This window comes from Heterodontus francisci, chromosome 32 (genome assembly GCF_036365525.1).
Source record: "Heterodontus francisci isolate sHetFra1 chromosome 32, sHetFra1.hap1, whole genome shotgun sequence".
Lineage (NCBI taxonomy): Eukaryota > Metazoa > Chordata > Chondrichthyes > Heterodontiformes > Heterodontidae > Heterodontus > Heterodontus francisci.
Genome location: NC_090402.1, coordinates 23,367,487 through 23,381,779, shown reverse-complemented (window position 1 = coordinate 23,381,779; position 14,293 = coordinate 23,367,487). Strand labels below are relative to the sequence as shown.

At 43.8% G+C, this 14,293-nt stretch overlaps 1 protein-coding gene across 4 annotated transcripts in view; it reads right to left on the bottom strand.

Annotated features, from left to right (window-relative positions):
- Window positions 1–14,293, bottom strand: part of scai (suppressor of cancer cell invasion) — a 226,242-nt gene that overhangs the window by 21,491 nt on the left and 190,458 nt on the right. For all 4 annotated transcript variants that reach the window (XM_068012493.1, XM_068012492.1, XM_068012494.1 and 1 more), the window contains 2 exons: window positions 12,835–12,934; window positions 11,489–11,570 (listed from right to left, as the gene is read on the bottom strand). In XM_068012493.1, coding sequence (XP_067868594.1) covers window positions 11,489–11,570; window positions 12,835–12,934 — 182 coding nt within the window. The remainder of the gene's footprint in view (window positions 1–11,488; window positions 11,571–12,834; window positions 12,935–14,293) is intronic.

The window sequence follows — 14,293 nt, the reverse complement described above, 5'->3', positions numbered from 1 at the left end:
AATAAAATTTTCATTAAAACTTCAAATCCCCTCTCCCACCACCCCCAATGCATAAATAATTAGTTTTATGCCCTATCTGCCCCCTAAAAGAGTGAGTTCTCACTCATGACCATCCCCCCCCACCCAGAACGTTATTCCCTTTGACCCTAAACCCCTTCCCACCATCCCCACAGCCAATAAGGATTGTTTTTTCCGCTCCCCGCCCCCCCCCTTGCCTCCCGCCCTGATAATTGTATTCCTTCCCCCCTCCCCACCAGCGTCTTGCCTTGGAACTCCATATGGAGTTCCGAAGGCATGCGAGCTGTGGCCGGCGGCCGTAAAATCAGCGTGTGATGGCTGCCAGCAGCAGGCAAGTTCAAGTGCATTTTAAGTAACCTCATTTTCATATTTAAATGAAGGCCCCGCCACCAAGTCCGGGTGGTCCGCACTGAGACCTCGCCGCTGCCGCTAATATCTGGCGGGGCCTTTTCGGCATCATGGGAGTTCGCTCCCGTTTATGGTCCTCCCCGCCACAATCCACGACTCCAAGAGGTTGGTAAAATCCAGTCCATGGTTTCTATGCAAATAATATAACGTAAATTTTTAAAAGTATATATTATTTTCTCCTGTAAAGTTGGTAAGTATATTCAATAATGAGTAGTTCACCTGGATTTTCCTTCTACTATAAGTAAACCAATTATTTGACATGTTTAATGTAAGTAATTCTCTTAAACCAAACAGTTTTTTTTTAAAAACTGCCATAACCAGGACACAGTCTTTACCTTATTTCCAGAGTTCAGGATGAATCTTCTCCTACCCTCAAATTCAGCAATCACAGTTCCAACTGAGACACCAACCAACTTATGATTCTTTTTTGCCTATTTTCTTTCTTCCACTCCTGATGATACGGATTGCTCCTGGAGTATGGTTCCAGAGGTGCCAAATGTAGTCTATCTAGTACCTCACCCAAATAGTCATTATTCAGGCCTAAGCCTAGACATGGAATGTTGGCAGGCTATTTTTCCATAATATGCATCAGAGCGGAGTCCATGTGCTTTCCAGCAGGGTTCAATGGATAGTGATCAGAAGCAGTAACTGTCTCTTGCTGCGTTTCCCCTCCCTGTCCCACAGTCACTGAGGCCTGTTGTAATCCTTGGTTCATACCAGTTAACTTAGCACTGAGAGAATCAGACCTGGGACCTTCTGGTAGATGTGCCTAACACACTAACTAAGCTATCAGGTGAAAATTATTGACAACTTCTGAATCATAATTGTCTATGAAGAAAAAATATCTGGGTTTTGTTTTGGAAATACTCAAGGATAAAAGCTAATTCTGGAATATATTTAAAATATACTTAGCATTGTTTTCCAAACTGGTTTAAACATATTGGACCAAATTCTGCTGTAGAAACAATGGTGAAGCTAACACCGCTCACCATTAAAAAAAAGAGTAAATCGGACAGCAACATCTGGCAGCTGGACATGCGCAGTTCAACATGGAAATAAGGAAATTGCTGGCCAAGTTGCCCTGCTCCTCCAGGAGCTGCTCTACACTGGTATCTCACAGAGTGACTCAGCATTGAAACACATTGAACAGTGTGAAATTGCTGTACTTATGCAATATAGGAACAGGAACAGAAGGCCATTTGGCCCCTTGAGCCTGTTCCAGCATCCACAGCGAGATCATGGTTCATCTCTGACCTAACTGCCTACACCCATCTTTGCCCAAGAAAAATTTATCAATCTCAAATTTAAAATTTACAATTGATCTAGCATCAATTGCCATTTATGGAAGAAAGTTCCAAACTTCTACCACCCTTTCTGTATCGAACGGTTTCTTAATTTCACTCCTGAAAGGTCTGGCTCTAATTTCTAGAGTATGCCTCCTAGTCCTAGGCTCCCCAAGCAGCAGAAATCGTTTCTCTATCTACCCTACCTATTCCCCTTGATACATTGAAAATTTCAATCTAATAACCCCTTAACCGTCTAAATTCCAGGGAATACAATCCTAGTTTGTGTAATCGCTCTTCAAAATTTAACCCTTGGAGTCCAGTTATTGTTCTGGTAAACATGCACTGCAATCCCTCAGAGGCCAACAGATGCTTCCCGAGGTGTGGTGCCCAGAAATGCTCACAGTACTCCAGGTGTGTTCTAACCAAGGCTTTGTATAGCTGAAGAATGACCTTTACCCCCCTTTTAAAATGAATCCCACTAAAACTCGCCAAAAAAATTACGGCTTGTCCAATCCAGTGTAGTTAAATTTTTAAATGCAGTGATAAATCTTAATTACTGTTAAACAGCCTTGCTGGCATGGAAAAATAATGTTCACAGCTGTGAGACTCATTCCTTCAGATTCTAATTATTGCTGGAGATTTAAGTAAATAAAAGATTTTGTTTGTCTCTCTCTCTCTCAATCTAGTCTTGCTTTTTCTCTCTATGTCGCTTTCTGTACCAGGTTTGACATGGAATTAAAATATTTGAACTGATGCTCCTTGTTCAGACTCTGGGCTGCTCATTATGAGTCTTCAATCTGATTGGCTAAGGAGATACACAGTTGCTTGCCCTGTTCACATAGATGCCAGATCCCTTGTAGAGGGCACTGTGCCAAATTGACTTTCTAATTACCCAGTTTCAGCGCAAACATCCCATAGAAACTCTGTGGTGAGTGCAGATGTAACGAATGAGTGCATTTCATCACTGATGAGAACAAAATCCAGTCCACTTTCTTTGGCCTCCTTATCTCGAGAGACAATGGGTAAGCGCCTGGAGGTGGTCAGTGGTGTGTGGGGCAGCGCCTGGAGTGGCTATAAAGGCCAATTCTAGACTGACAGGCTCTTCCACAGGTGCTGCAGAAAAATTTGTTTGTCGGGGCTGTTACACAGTTGGCTCTCCCCTTGCGCTTCTGTCTTTTTTCCTGCCAACTGCTAAGTCTCTTCGACTCGCCTCTCTTTAGCCCCGCCTTTATGGCTGCCTGCCAGCTCTGGCGAATGCTGGTAACTGACTCCCACGACTTGTGATCAATGTCACAGGACTTCATGTCGCGTTTGCAGACGTCTTTAAAGCGGAGACATGGACGGCCGGTGGGTCTGATACCAGTGGTGAGCTCGCTGTACAACGTGTCTTTGGGGATCCTGCCATCTTCCATGCGGCTCACATAGCCAAGCCATCTCAAGCGCCGCTGACTCAGTAGTGTGTATAAGCTGGGGATGTTGGCCGCCTAGAGGACTTCTGTGTTGGAGATACGGTCCTGCCACCTGATGCCAAGGATTGTCCGGAGGCAGCGAAGATGGAATGAATTAAGACGTCGTTCTTGGCTGACATACGTTGTCCAGGCCTCGCTGCCATAGAGCAAGGTACTGAGGACACAGGCTTGACACACTCGGACTTTTGTGTTCCGTGTCAGTGCGCCATTTTCCCACACTCTCTTGGCCAGTCTGGACATAGCAGGGAAAGCCTTTCCCATGCGCTTGTTGATTTCTGCATCTAGAGACAGGTTACTGGTGATAGTTGAGCCTAGGTAGGTGAACTCTTGAACCACTTCCAGAGCGTGGTCGCCAATATTGATGGATGGAGCATTTCTGACGTCCTGCCCCATGATGTTCGTTTTCTTGAGGCTGATGGTGAGGCCAAATTCATTGCAGGCAGCCGCAAACCTATCGATGAGACTCTGCAGGCACTTTTCAGTGTGAGAAGTTAAAGTAGCATCGTCAGCAAAGAGGAGTTCCTGATGAGGACTTTCCGTACTTTGGACTTCGCTCTTAGACGGGAAAGGTTGAACAACCTGCCCCTTGATCTTGTGTGGAGGAAAATTCCTTCTTCAGAAGACTTGAACGCATGTGAAAGCAGCAGGGAGAAGAAAATCCCAAAAAGTGTGGGTGCGAGAACACAGCCCTGTTTCACGCCACTCAGGATAGGAAAGGGGTCTGATGAGGAGCCGCCATGTTGAATTGTGCCTTTCATATTGTCATGGAATGAGGTGATGATACTTAGTAGCTTTGGTGGACATCCAATCTTTTCTAGCAGTCTGAAGAGACCACGTCTGCTGACGAGGTCAAAGGCTTTGGTGAGATCAATGAAAGCAATGTAGAGGGGCATCTGTTGTTCGCAGCATTGCTCTCTGACGAAGGGAGAACAGCATGTTTGTCCTAACTGTTTTGTCCTAAACTACATGTTTATAAAGGAATTCATCACTCGGAAGGTAAACGTCAAATTTTCTTTACCATCTGTTCCTCCTCTGAACTTTTTCATAATAATTAGCCCACAGAATGTGTTCACAATTCCCAGGCCTCCTTAACACTGCATACTTTGGAGAGATCGGATATGAAAAGAACATTTACAACATATTAGTTTTGGGAAATTGGTGTTATAAACAAATTGGAAAATTTGTGATAAACAAATTATGAATTTTGGTAACATCTGGGAAATGAAGTCAATGCTCCAGCCTTTATGCTTAGCACGTGCCATTAATTTTCTATCCATATGACTCCAAAGATCTGGTTCAACATACTTTTAGTAGACTTCAAGTTAAAGAAGCCCAGCTGGACTGACCAGATAAAAACATGTGACAGTCAGACACAGCAAGGGGAAAGAATAAAATTGAACGTAAGGAATGACATATCCAGGCACTTTCTACTCATTGTTCTGACCGTAACAATCTGATCTTTCCCAAAGGCAGGGGCAAGGGATTTAGATACAATTTAGCCTCTAACTGCGCTTGCCGATTCCGACCTATTCTCCACAAACAGCAAAGTCACAAAGATCCACCAGTAAATGTTACGATTCGAGCTTGCTCCACATACTGGGGGGAAATTTTACGGAGGTGACAGGGGTCTTGATCACCAGCTGGTGACCTGTATTACCTCCTTTGAGGAAGGCCTACTGAATGACAAGCCAATCAGGCACTTGAGAGGCCACCGGTGAGCCTTTCCCAGGATCACGACACCGGGTGGGAAGACCTACCTGCCAAGAGCTGCTGGCCAATCAGACGCTGGCAGTTCTTTTGCTCGGGAGTGCCATCAGGGAGGCGGTGGCTGCTGCCAGAATGGCACCCACTGGCGGCTCAGGTTCATGGAGCGACCCAGGCCAGAGGTAAGTGACGGCAGGCGGGGTTTCACGGGGTGGGGGTGTAGGGGGGTTGGCAGCAAGTGCGGGGGTGGCTCTCAGCAGGGCCCCCCCACTTCCCGATCAGACACCACCTCCCCACTTCCCCACCTCCGGGAGACAAGTAACACCTGACAGGTTTGCATGTCATGCTCCCCCTGTGCCACAGGCCCGCCCATCGCTGGGTTAATACCAACGGTGCGGGAAGAGACCTTTAATTGGGTATTAATTACCCCTTAAGGGCCTCAATTGGCAGCGGGACAGGAAGGCCGTCCACGGGGCTAGAGTATAAAATACTGCCCACTCTTTCCAATGCCAAAAACAAAACTTCAGTTCTTTACAAGGAATCCATACTCCCTATATGATGCATGACCTTGTGCAGGGCAAACAATGAAAGTTTTTTTAAAAAACATTTCAGGTAGGCACTGGAAATAGTACAGGAACCTTTCTGATCTCCAACTGACATGTAAATAATATTTTGGAAGAACATATATTTCAGGCTACAACTATGAATCAGGTTTAACAAGAAATAATAATAAATAATAAATAATGAATAAAACTAGTAGAAGCAAAAGTAAAATGAACAGCAGTAAATCAGAGTACTCCTAACTTAGCTCAAGAACAATAAAACATCTTAAGTTTGGCTATTCTCTGTTTGGACAAATGTACAGGATGCAAAATTTATTGACTCTACAATAGGAAAAGCAGCTCTAAGAACCCAAAACTGTGCCACTAATGAAAAACTCAGTATTTTCTTTTCCTCTTTTCTCCAACGTTCTGGCCATGAAACCATTGTCGATTGTTGTAAAAACCCATTTGGTTCACTAATGTCCTTTAGGGAAGGAAATCTGCTGTCCTTACCTGGTCTGGCCTACATGTGACTCCAGACCCACAACAATATGGTTGACTTTTACATGCCCTCTGAAATGGCCTAAGAAGCCACTCAGTTGTACCTAACCGCTATGAAGTCAATAAAAAGGAATGAAACCGGACAGACCACCCGGCATCGACCTAGGCACTGGAAACGACAACGGCAAACCCAGCCCTGTCGACCCTGCAAAGTTCTCCTTACTAACATCTGGGGGCTTGTGCCAAAGTTGGGAGAGCTGTCCCACAGACTAGTCAAGCAACAGCCTGACATAGTCATACTCACGGAATCATACCTTACAGACAATGTCCCAGACACTGCAATCACTATCCCTGGGTACGTCCTGTCCCACCGGCAGGACTGACCCAGCAGAGGTGGCGGGACCGTGGTCTACAGTAGGGAGGGAGTTGCCCTGGGAGTCCTCAACATCAACTCTGGACCCCATGGAGTCTCATGGCATCAGGTCAAACATGGGCAAGGTAACCTCCTACTGATTACCACCTACCGCCCTCCCTCAGCTGACGAGTCAGTACTCCTCCATGTTGAACACCACTTGGAGGAAGCACTGAGGGTGGCAAGAGCACAAAATGTACTCTGGGTGGGGGACTTCAACGTCCATCATCAAGAGTGGCTCGGTAGCACCACTACTGACCGAGCTGGCCAAGTACTAAAGGACATAGCCGCTAGACTGGGTCTGCGGCAGGTGGTGGGGGAACCAACACGAGGGAAAAACATTCTTGACCTCGTCCTCGCCAATTTGCCTGCCGCAGATGCTTCTGTCCATGACTGTATTGGTAGGAGTGACCACCGCACAGTCCTTGTGGAGACAAAGTCCCGCCTTCACATTGAGGATACCGTCCATCATGTTGTGTGGCACTATCACCGTGCTAAATGGGATAGATTTCGAACAGATCTAGCAATGCAAAACTGGGCATCCATGAGGCACGGTGGACCATCAGCAGCAGCAGAATTGTACTCAACCACAATCTGTAACCTCATGGCCCGGCATATCCCCTACTCTACCATTACCATCAAGTCAAGAGACCAACCCTGGTTCAATGAAGAGTGCAGGAGGTCATGCCAGGAGCAGTACCAGGCATACCTTAAAATGAGGTGGTGTCAACCTGATGCTACAACCCAGGACTACTTGCATGCCAAACTGCATAAGCAGCATGCAATAGACAGAGCTAAGCAATCCCATAACCAACGGATCAGATCTAAATTCTGCAGTCCTGCCACATCCAGTCGTGAAAGGTGGTGGACAATTAAACAACTAACTGGAGGAGGTGGCTCCACAAATATTCCCATCCTCAATGATGGAGGAGCCCAGCACATCAGTGCGAAAGATAAGGCTGAAGCATTTGCAACAATCTTCAGCCAGATGTGCTGAGTTGATGATCCAACTCAGTCCCCTCCTGAAGTCCCCAGCATTACAATTGCCAGACTTCAGCCAAATCGATTCACTCTGCGTGATATCAAGAAACGACTGAAGGCACTGGATACTGCAAAGGCTATGGGTCCTGACAATATTCCGGCAATAGTATTGAAGACCTGTGCTCCAGAACTTGCTGCACCCCTAGCCAAGCTGTTTCAGTATAGCTACAACACTGGCATCTACCCTGCAATGTGGAAAATTGCCCAGGTATGTCCTGTACACAAAAAGCAGGACAAGTCCAACCCGGCCAATTACCACCCCATCAGTCTACTCTCAATCATCAGTAAAGTGATGGAAGGTGTTATCAACAGTGCCATCAAGCGGCACTTGCTTAGCAATAACCTGCTCAGTGACGCTCAGTTTGGGTTCCGCCAGGGCGACTCAGCTCCTGACCTCATTACATCCTTGCTTCAAACATGGACAAAAGAGCTGAACTCCAGGGGTGAGGTGAGAGTGACTGCCCTTGACATCAAGGCAGCATTTGACCGACTATGGCATCAAGGAGCCGTAGCAAAACTGAGGTCAATGGGAATCAGGGGGAAAACTCTCTGCTGGTTGGAGTCATACCTAGCGCAAAGGAAGATGGTTGTGGTTGTTGCAGGCCAATCATCTCAGCTCCAGGACATCACTGCAGGAGTTCCTCAGGGTAGTGTCCTTGGTCCAACCATCTTCAGCTGCTTCATCAATGATCTTCCTTCAACCATAAGGTCAGAAGTGGCGATGTTCGCTGATAATTGCACAATGTTCAGCACCATTAGCGATTCCTCAGCTACTGAAGCAGTCCGTGCAGAAATGCAACAAGACCTGGACAATATCCAGGCTTGGGCTGATAAGTGGCGAGTAACATTTGCTCCACACAAGTGCCAGGCAATGACCATCTCCAACAAGAGAGAATCTAACCATCTCCCCTTGACATTCAATGGCATTACCATCGCTGAATCCCCCACTATTAACATCCTAAAGGCTACCATTGAGCAGAAATTGAACTGGAGTAGCCATATAAATACCGTGGCTACAAGAGCAGGTCAGAGGCTAGGAATCCTGCAGCAAGTAACTCACCTCCTGACTCCCCAAAGCCTGTCCTCCATTTACAAGGCACAAGTCAGGAGTGTGATGGAATACTCTCCACTTGCCTGGATGGGTGCAGCTCCAACAACACTCAAGAAGCTCGACACCATCCAGAACAAAGCAGCCTACTTGATTGGCACACCATGCACAAACATTCACTCCCTCCACCTCCGACACACAGTGGCAGCAGTGTGTACCATCTACAAGATGCACTGCAACAACGCACCAAGGCTCCTTCGAGAGCACCTTCCAAACCTGCAACCTCTACCACCTCGAAGGACAAGAGCAGCAGATGCATGGGAACATCACTACCTGCAAGTTCCCGTCCAAGTCACACACCATCCTGACTTGGAACTATATCGCCCTTCCTTCACTGTCGCTGGGTCAAAATCCTGGAACTTGCTTCCTAACAGCACTGTGGGTATACCTACCTCACATGGACTGCAGAGGTTCAAGGAGGCAGCACACCACCACCTTCTCAAAGGCAATTAAGGATGGGCAATAAATGCTGGCTTGGCCAGCGATGCCCACATCCCACGAATGAATAAAAAAAAAATTTAGAACACAAGCATTTATATACTGCCTTTAATGTATAATTAAGTCCCAAAGCACTTCACAGAATTGCAAGCAAAAAATAAACACTATAGGAATTCTGTATTCCAAAGAGTTGGAAGAGATATTCTGAACGTAGAAGGTAATTCATTGCTGTTGCGGAACAGAAGCTGTTCAATAAGCTGTTTTGTGTTAAGATATATGGGTTTACGAGCAATTTTGAAAAAAACATATCTGCCTCCACTTGGATTGGCTAATTTTGGGGTGCACTGAGCTCATGGTAGGAAGCTCTGCTACTCATTGACTCACTGTCTATCAAACTGAGAAAGAAACCAGCATCAGAGGTTTAATTTTCAGTTGACATTTACCCAGAATTTGAAAAACAAAGAGGAAGGCTATTGTGTATCATTCTGTCCTAGTTTTGCATGTACCATTTATCCTCCCCAGAATTGTTGGAGAATGAAGGGGAGGGGAGTGATTAAGCACTGAGTTCCCTAAGGCTTGTTACACTGTTCAAATCTGACAGAACTGAACAAAAACTCATGACTGGCAACAGAAAAAAAAAAATGCAAAATACTTATACATTCAAATACCAGGACTCCAAAAGTTTGCATGCATTGGAAATGGTTTGAAAAATTCTACCACAAGTTTGTTCTCAATTCTTCTACTCGTAAGCAAAAAAACAGAAATAGATTATAGCACACAAAGAGGTCACTTATCCCAGCAAGTCATTCTGTTTCTAGCTACATATGGTAACTAGTCTATTCTTGAAGCAGAAAATTTCACATTCTGATCACTCCATATATAGACATTTTTCTAACTTCCTTTTTAATTCTTTTCGTTCATCTTAAATTTGTGCCCTCTTATTGCCATCTGGTCAACCAATGGAAATAATTCTTGTTACTTACATCATCATTAAACTTCAAAACCTTCTTGGGTCTAATGCAAAAAAGCCTTAACATCTCAAGTTTCTCTGCATATCAATAACCCATCTTGGTAACATCCTAATGAACCTACATTGCACCTTTTCCATTATTTTTATATACATCCTAAATTAGGATGCCCAGAACTGCAAAGAAGATTCCAAGTGCAGCATAACAAAGGTTCACACAAGTTCAGCATTACCTCTGTAACGAAAGTGCTTCCATTTTTTGTTAAATTGTTTTTGAGGACCTGGGTTTTAAAACTGAAAAGCGTTCCACAGATGCTGGACTTTTCTTTTTGTAAAAAGAGGTCATCGGAAGGTCTTTTGGACTTGATTTGCAAACAACCCTTCCTGGAAATCACCTGCCTTCAAATAATTACCCAGCGGGGGCTTTTTGACCTGAGGAGAATGTTTACAGAGAGGTGACAGGTCAAGATTTATAGGGTCAGGAAGATTCACTCGAGATATTGTTTTTGGTTTTGCTTTGGACAGTCAGTCGGGGTGTGGACAGTGTTTTGAAAGGAGTTTCAAAATTAACCTGGCAAGGACAAAACCCCAGCTCAGCCTCTTTGAGAATCATGTGTAAGAAATAGAGAAACTGATGTTGCATTTCTCCTGGAAAGCCTACCGAACTGATCTTCGCCTGAAAAGACCTGTTCCTTAAAGATCCCAGTGACAGCCGTCTATGTGTATTTGGGATGCCAGAATAAAGGGACAACTGATATCTATTCACATCTTTTTCTTCTTCAAGAGTTAGCAAGTATTTGGCCAAAGTATTCTTTGTTGTCTTTCTTCTAAAGAGCAAAACTCTATTTTTCAGTTAACTGGTGTGTGTGGGTGTGGAGCTAAGGTAAAAAGGGAACTTTCATATTTCAATCGGTGTGTTAATGCTTTGCTTCATTACTGTTTAAGTCTTGTTTTAAAATAAACTGATAATTTTGTTGTTTATTGAAGAAACCTGGTTGGTGTATTTTATTCTGGGTTAAAGAGTAGAGTATATGATTGACTGCATCGATAACTGGGTAAGCATTTAAATATATGTTGTGACCTGTGGAGAGGTGGAACTAGAAAAGAGAGTGCACTCCTCCCACCTCGGTCATAACACCTCCTTGTTTTTGTAGTTTATGCCTCTAGATACTAGAAAAGAATGGGAGAAGGAGCAAAAGGAGGCAAAGAAATCTGAACAGGGTTTACATTGGTTTGTGTACAAGGTTAGTTTAGAGCTCCATTTGAATTTAACAAGCAAAAATCCCTCATTAAAAATTTTGAAAGAAATTAAAGCACCGGGTGTTTTACTTCAAAATAATGGCGCGGTGGTCAATCAGTTCAAAAACATAGGCTCAGCAAGATTACACTTGTGTTAACAAGTACAGTAAAACAGAAGCAGAATTGATGCAGTTTTAAATTACAACTGAAACCATACAAGTTTGGTCACAGCAGAAATATTTCATAGCAGTTTCTAAGCAACTGGCATTACATGTAAAAAAAAAAATTGCTTACAAGGATCTATATGTGGGATGAACTGGAAGAGAAGACAGTTTAAAGAAAAATTTTAGCTTACCTTATATGCTATACTATTTGAAGAGTCCACAATTAGAAACAATGGTTTCCTTGTGAAAGGGAAAAAATCACCAGGATGAAGACTAAAGAGAAGGGAAAACATAGATGAGTTATAGCTCTCTGAATTTTTACCTTACATACCAGATATCCATAGGTGCCAACAGTGAACAGTATAAACTTGGCAGAAATATTCACTATAAAGGTAATTCAATGTAAAAGATTTGCTATGAAGACTAAACCATGTAATTATCGTAATATCTAAACCCAGCCTTTGTTTAACTCTGAAGTGAATGGGGAAAACACAAGGCATATGTGTAATGCAGCAAACAGATTACTGCAATTAGGGCAATCGTTAATCTACAAATCACCAACTCATCTAGGGACAGTGCAGAGGATAAAGAGAACTACGAGAATCAAGATAGAATTATTGAAATACAGATAATGGCTGGAATTTTATGTTGGACGGGAGGCCCCGCTCCCCAGGCCCTTATTTGGCCTTGGGTGGGACTTACACCTCCTTGAGGCAGGAGGTCCCACCTAATGGAGCGCCACTGGGAGCGATGGCCACTGCTGGGACTACACCCAGCCACGCAAGCAAGGTGAAGGATGGCCCTGGAACCAAGGGACAATTGTCCGGGCCCCGGCGAGGGAAGGGTGGGGGGGTGGTGGGTGTTGTGCAGTTGGGGTTTTGGGGGGTGCCCGATCAGGAGGGCCGCCCCCAGCCCACAAGAAGGATGCCAGGTTTTACCTGGTGGTGTTCTTGGGGCCTTTACCATCCGGCTGCCGTGGGTAAAATATCAGCAGTGGTGGGAGGAGACCCTTAAGTGGTAGTTAATTAGCCACTTGAGGGCCTTGATTGGCCTGGGGCAGGCGGGCCATTTCTCGCCGCCGCCTCCCCACGTAAAATTGCAGCGGAGGTGGGAAGGCATCGGGAACGCCCCCCCAACCACCTCGCCACCAGCCCGCTCGTTGTGGGGGGCTATAAAATTCCAGCCGATGTTTCTATAAAAACCTGTTGTTGGAACAATTCCCCAGCAGTCATAATCACTTTAAGGAAATGAAAGGTAAAGTTGGGGATGGTGGGTGGTGTGGAAGTGCTAATATTTGTCAACACTTAAAATGTGGTGGTACATCAATTATAAAAAATTCTTGGCAGGTTTTTTAATTTGCTTATGACATTGTCACTCATGGGTTACTCTGGTCTGACTCCATAACATCCTTGTTATATGGAATTTAGAATTGCTGCAAATTGTAGTAATCATGTTGGACACATCCTGACATAAAAGGTTCAGTGCATTACTTCATAAGACCTGTAATGAAACTGAACTAAATACCCTGTTGACCTACCAGTGCATTTCTTTAAATGAATTGTTACGTTTTTGTATTACTTCCATGCTTCCTGCATCACGATTATTGTTGGTGAGTACACCACCAAAATCATATGGACCTAAACAGAAAAACAAACATTCACACAAGATGCAAGCACATTTTATGTCATCTTAGTTTGTTCCTGATTTAGCTGGGATTGGTGTCCCCACTCCTGTTGTGCATAAGCACTGTTGCATTACTTTTTGCTCATCACAACATGTTGAACAAACATGAGTTCATGATACCAGAGTTTAATGAGTTCATGATACCAGAGTTTAATAGTTATAGCATTCTTCATTTATTGCAGGAACACCCAGGGACTACAAGAAGTTCCATGGCCCTGTCCCTCTCCAACACCATAACTTCCTTTAGCCCTACAGCCTTCTTCATTCTCTGCAGTCTCCAATTCTTGCAACTCTTGTGCATCCCTGATTTTAATCGCTCCACCACTGACAGTTGTGCCTTCAGCTGCTGAAGCTCCAAACTCTAGAAATCCCTCCATAAACTTCTCCAGCACTCTACCTCTTTCCCACTTTAAGGGACTCTTTAAAACCTCTCTCTTTGACCAAGCTTTTGCTTACCTTTCCTAATATCTCCTTATGTGGTTTAAATTTTGTTTGATAATGATCCTGTGAAGCAATACCAGAAGAGGCCATCTGTTCATTAAGAGTGGGGAGATTACACTGAAAAATAGATTTTAGTCAAATGGCCCTGAAGTAATGTTCACATAAAATGTACAATGGATTCTGCATTTTCCCTATTAAAAATTATGAATACTAAAACCTTTATACCTTTTGATTTGAATGGTGCAGTGATTAGTGCAAAATCATACATTCCAGTTTAACACAGAATCATACAGGACAGAAAGAGGCTACTCGGCCCACCACACTTGTGCCAGCTGTGCCAGTTCTTTGAAAAACTGTCCAATTTAGTCCCACACTCCAGCTTTTTATCCATAATCCTACAAATCAGTCCTCTTCAAGTACATGTACAGCCTTTTAAAAGTTCCTATGGAATCTGATTCCACCACCCGTCCAGCAATTGCATTGCAAATCTTAACAAAACATTTGATAATCAGCAGCGAGATACACACTTTAAAGTCCATATGATTGTTAAATGCAGTTACAAATTGTCATCCAGTTTCTTAAAAATCATTTTGATCAAAACTAGCTGTTAACAAATGTATTATAAATTCTCAACATAACAACTCACTTCATGTTTGTAACAATCATTGAGGTAAAGAATTCCACAGATATGTAAATCTACATTTAACTGATTTGATAATGCAACACAGTATAGAGCTATTTATGGATCTTAAATTGTCCCATGGGTGTAGATGAAAGCATTATTTCATAAGGATAAATTAATGTATTTTTAAAAATGTCTTCAATCATTGACTTTCTGATTTATTATCCTTCTATTACAATAAAATTTAAGA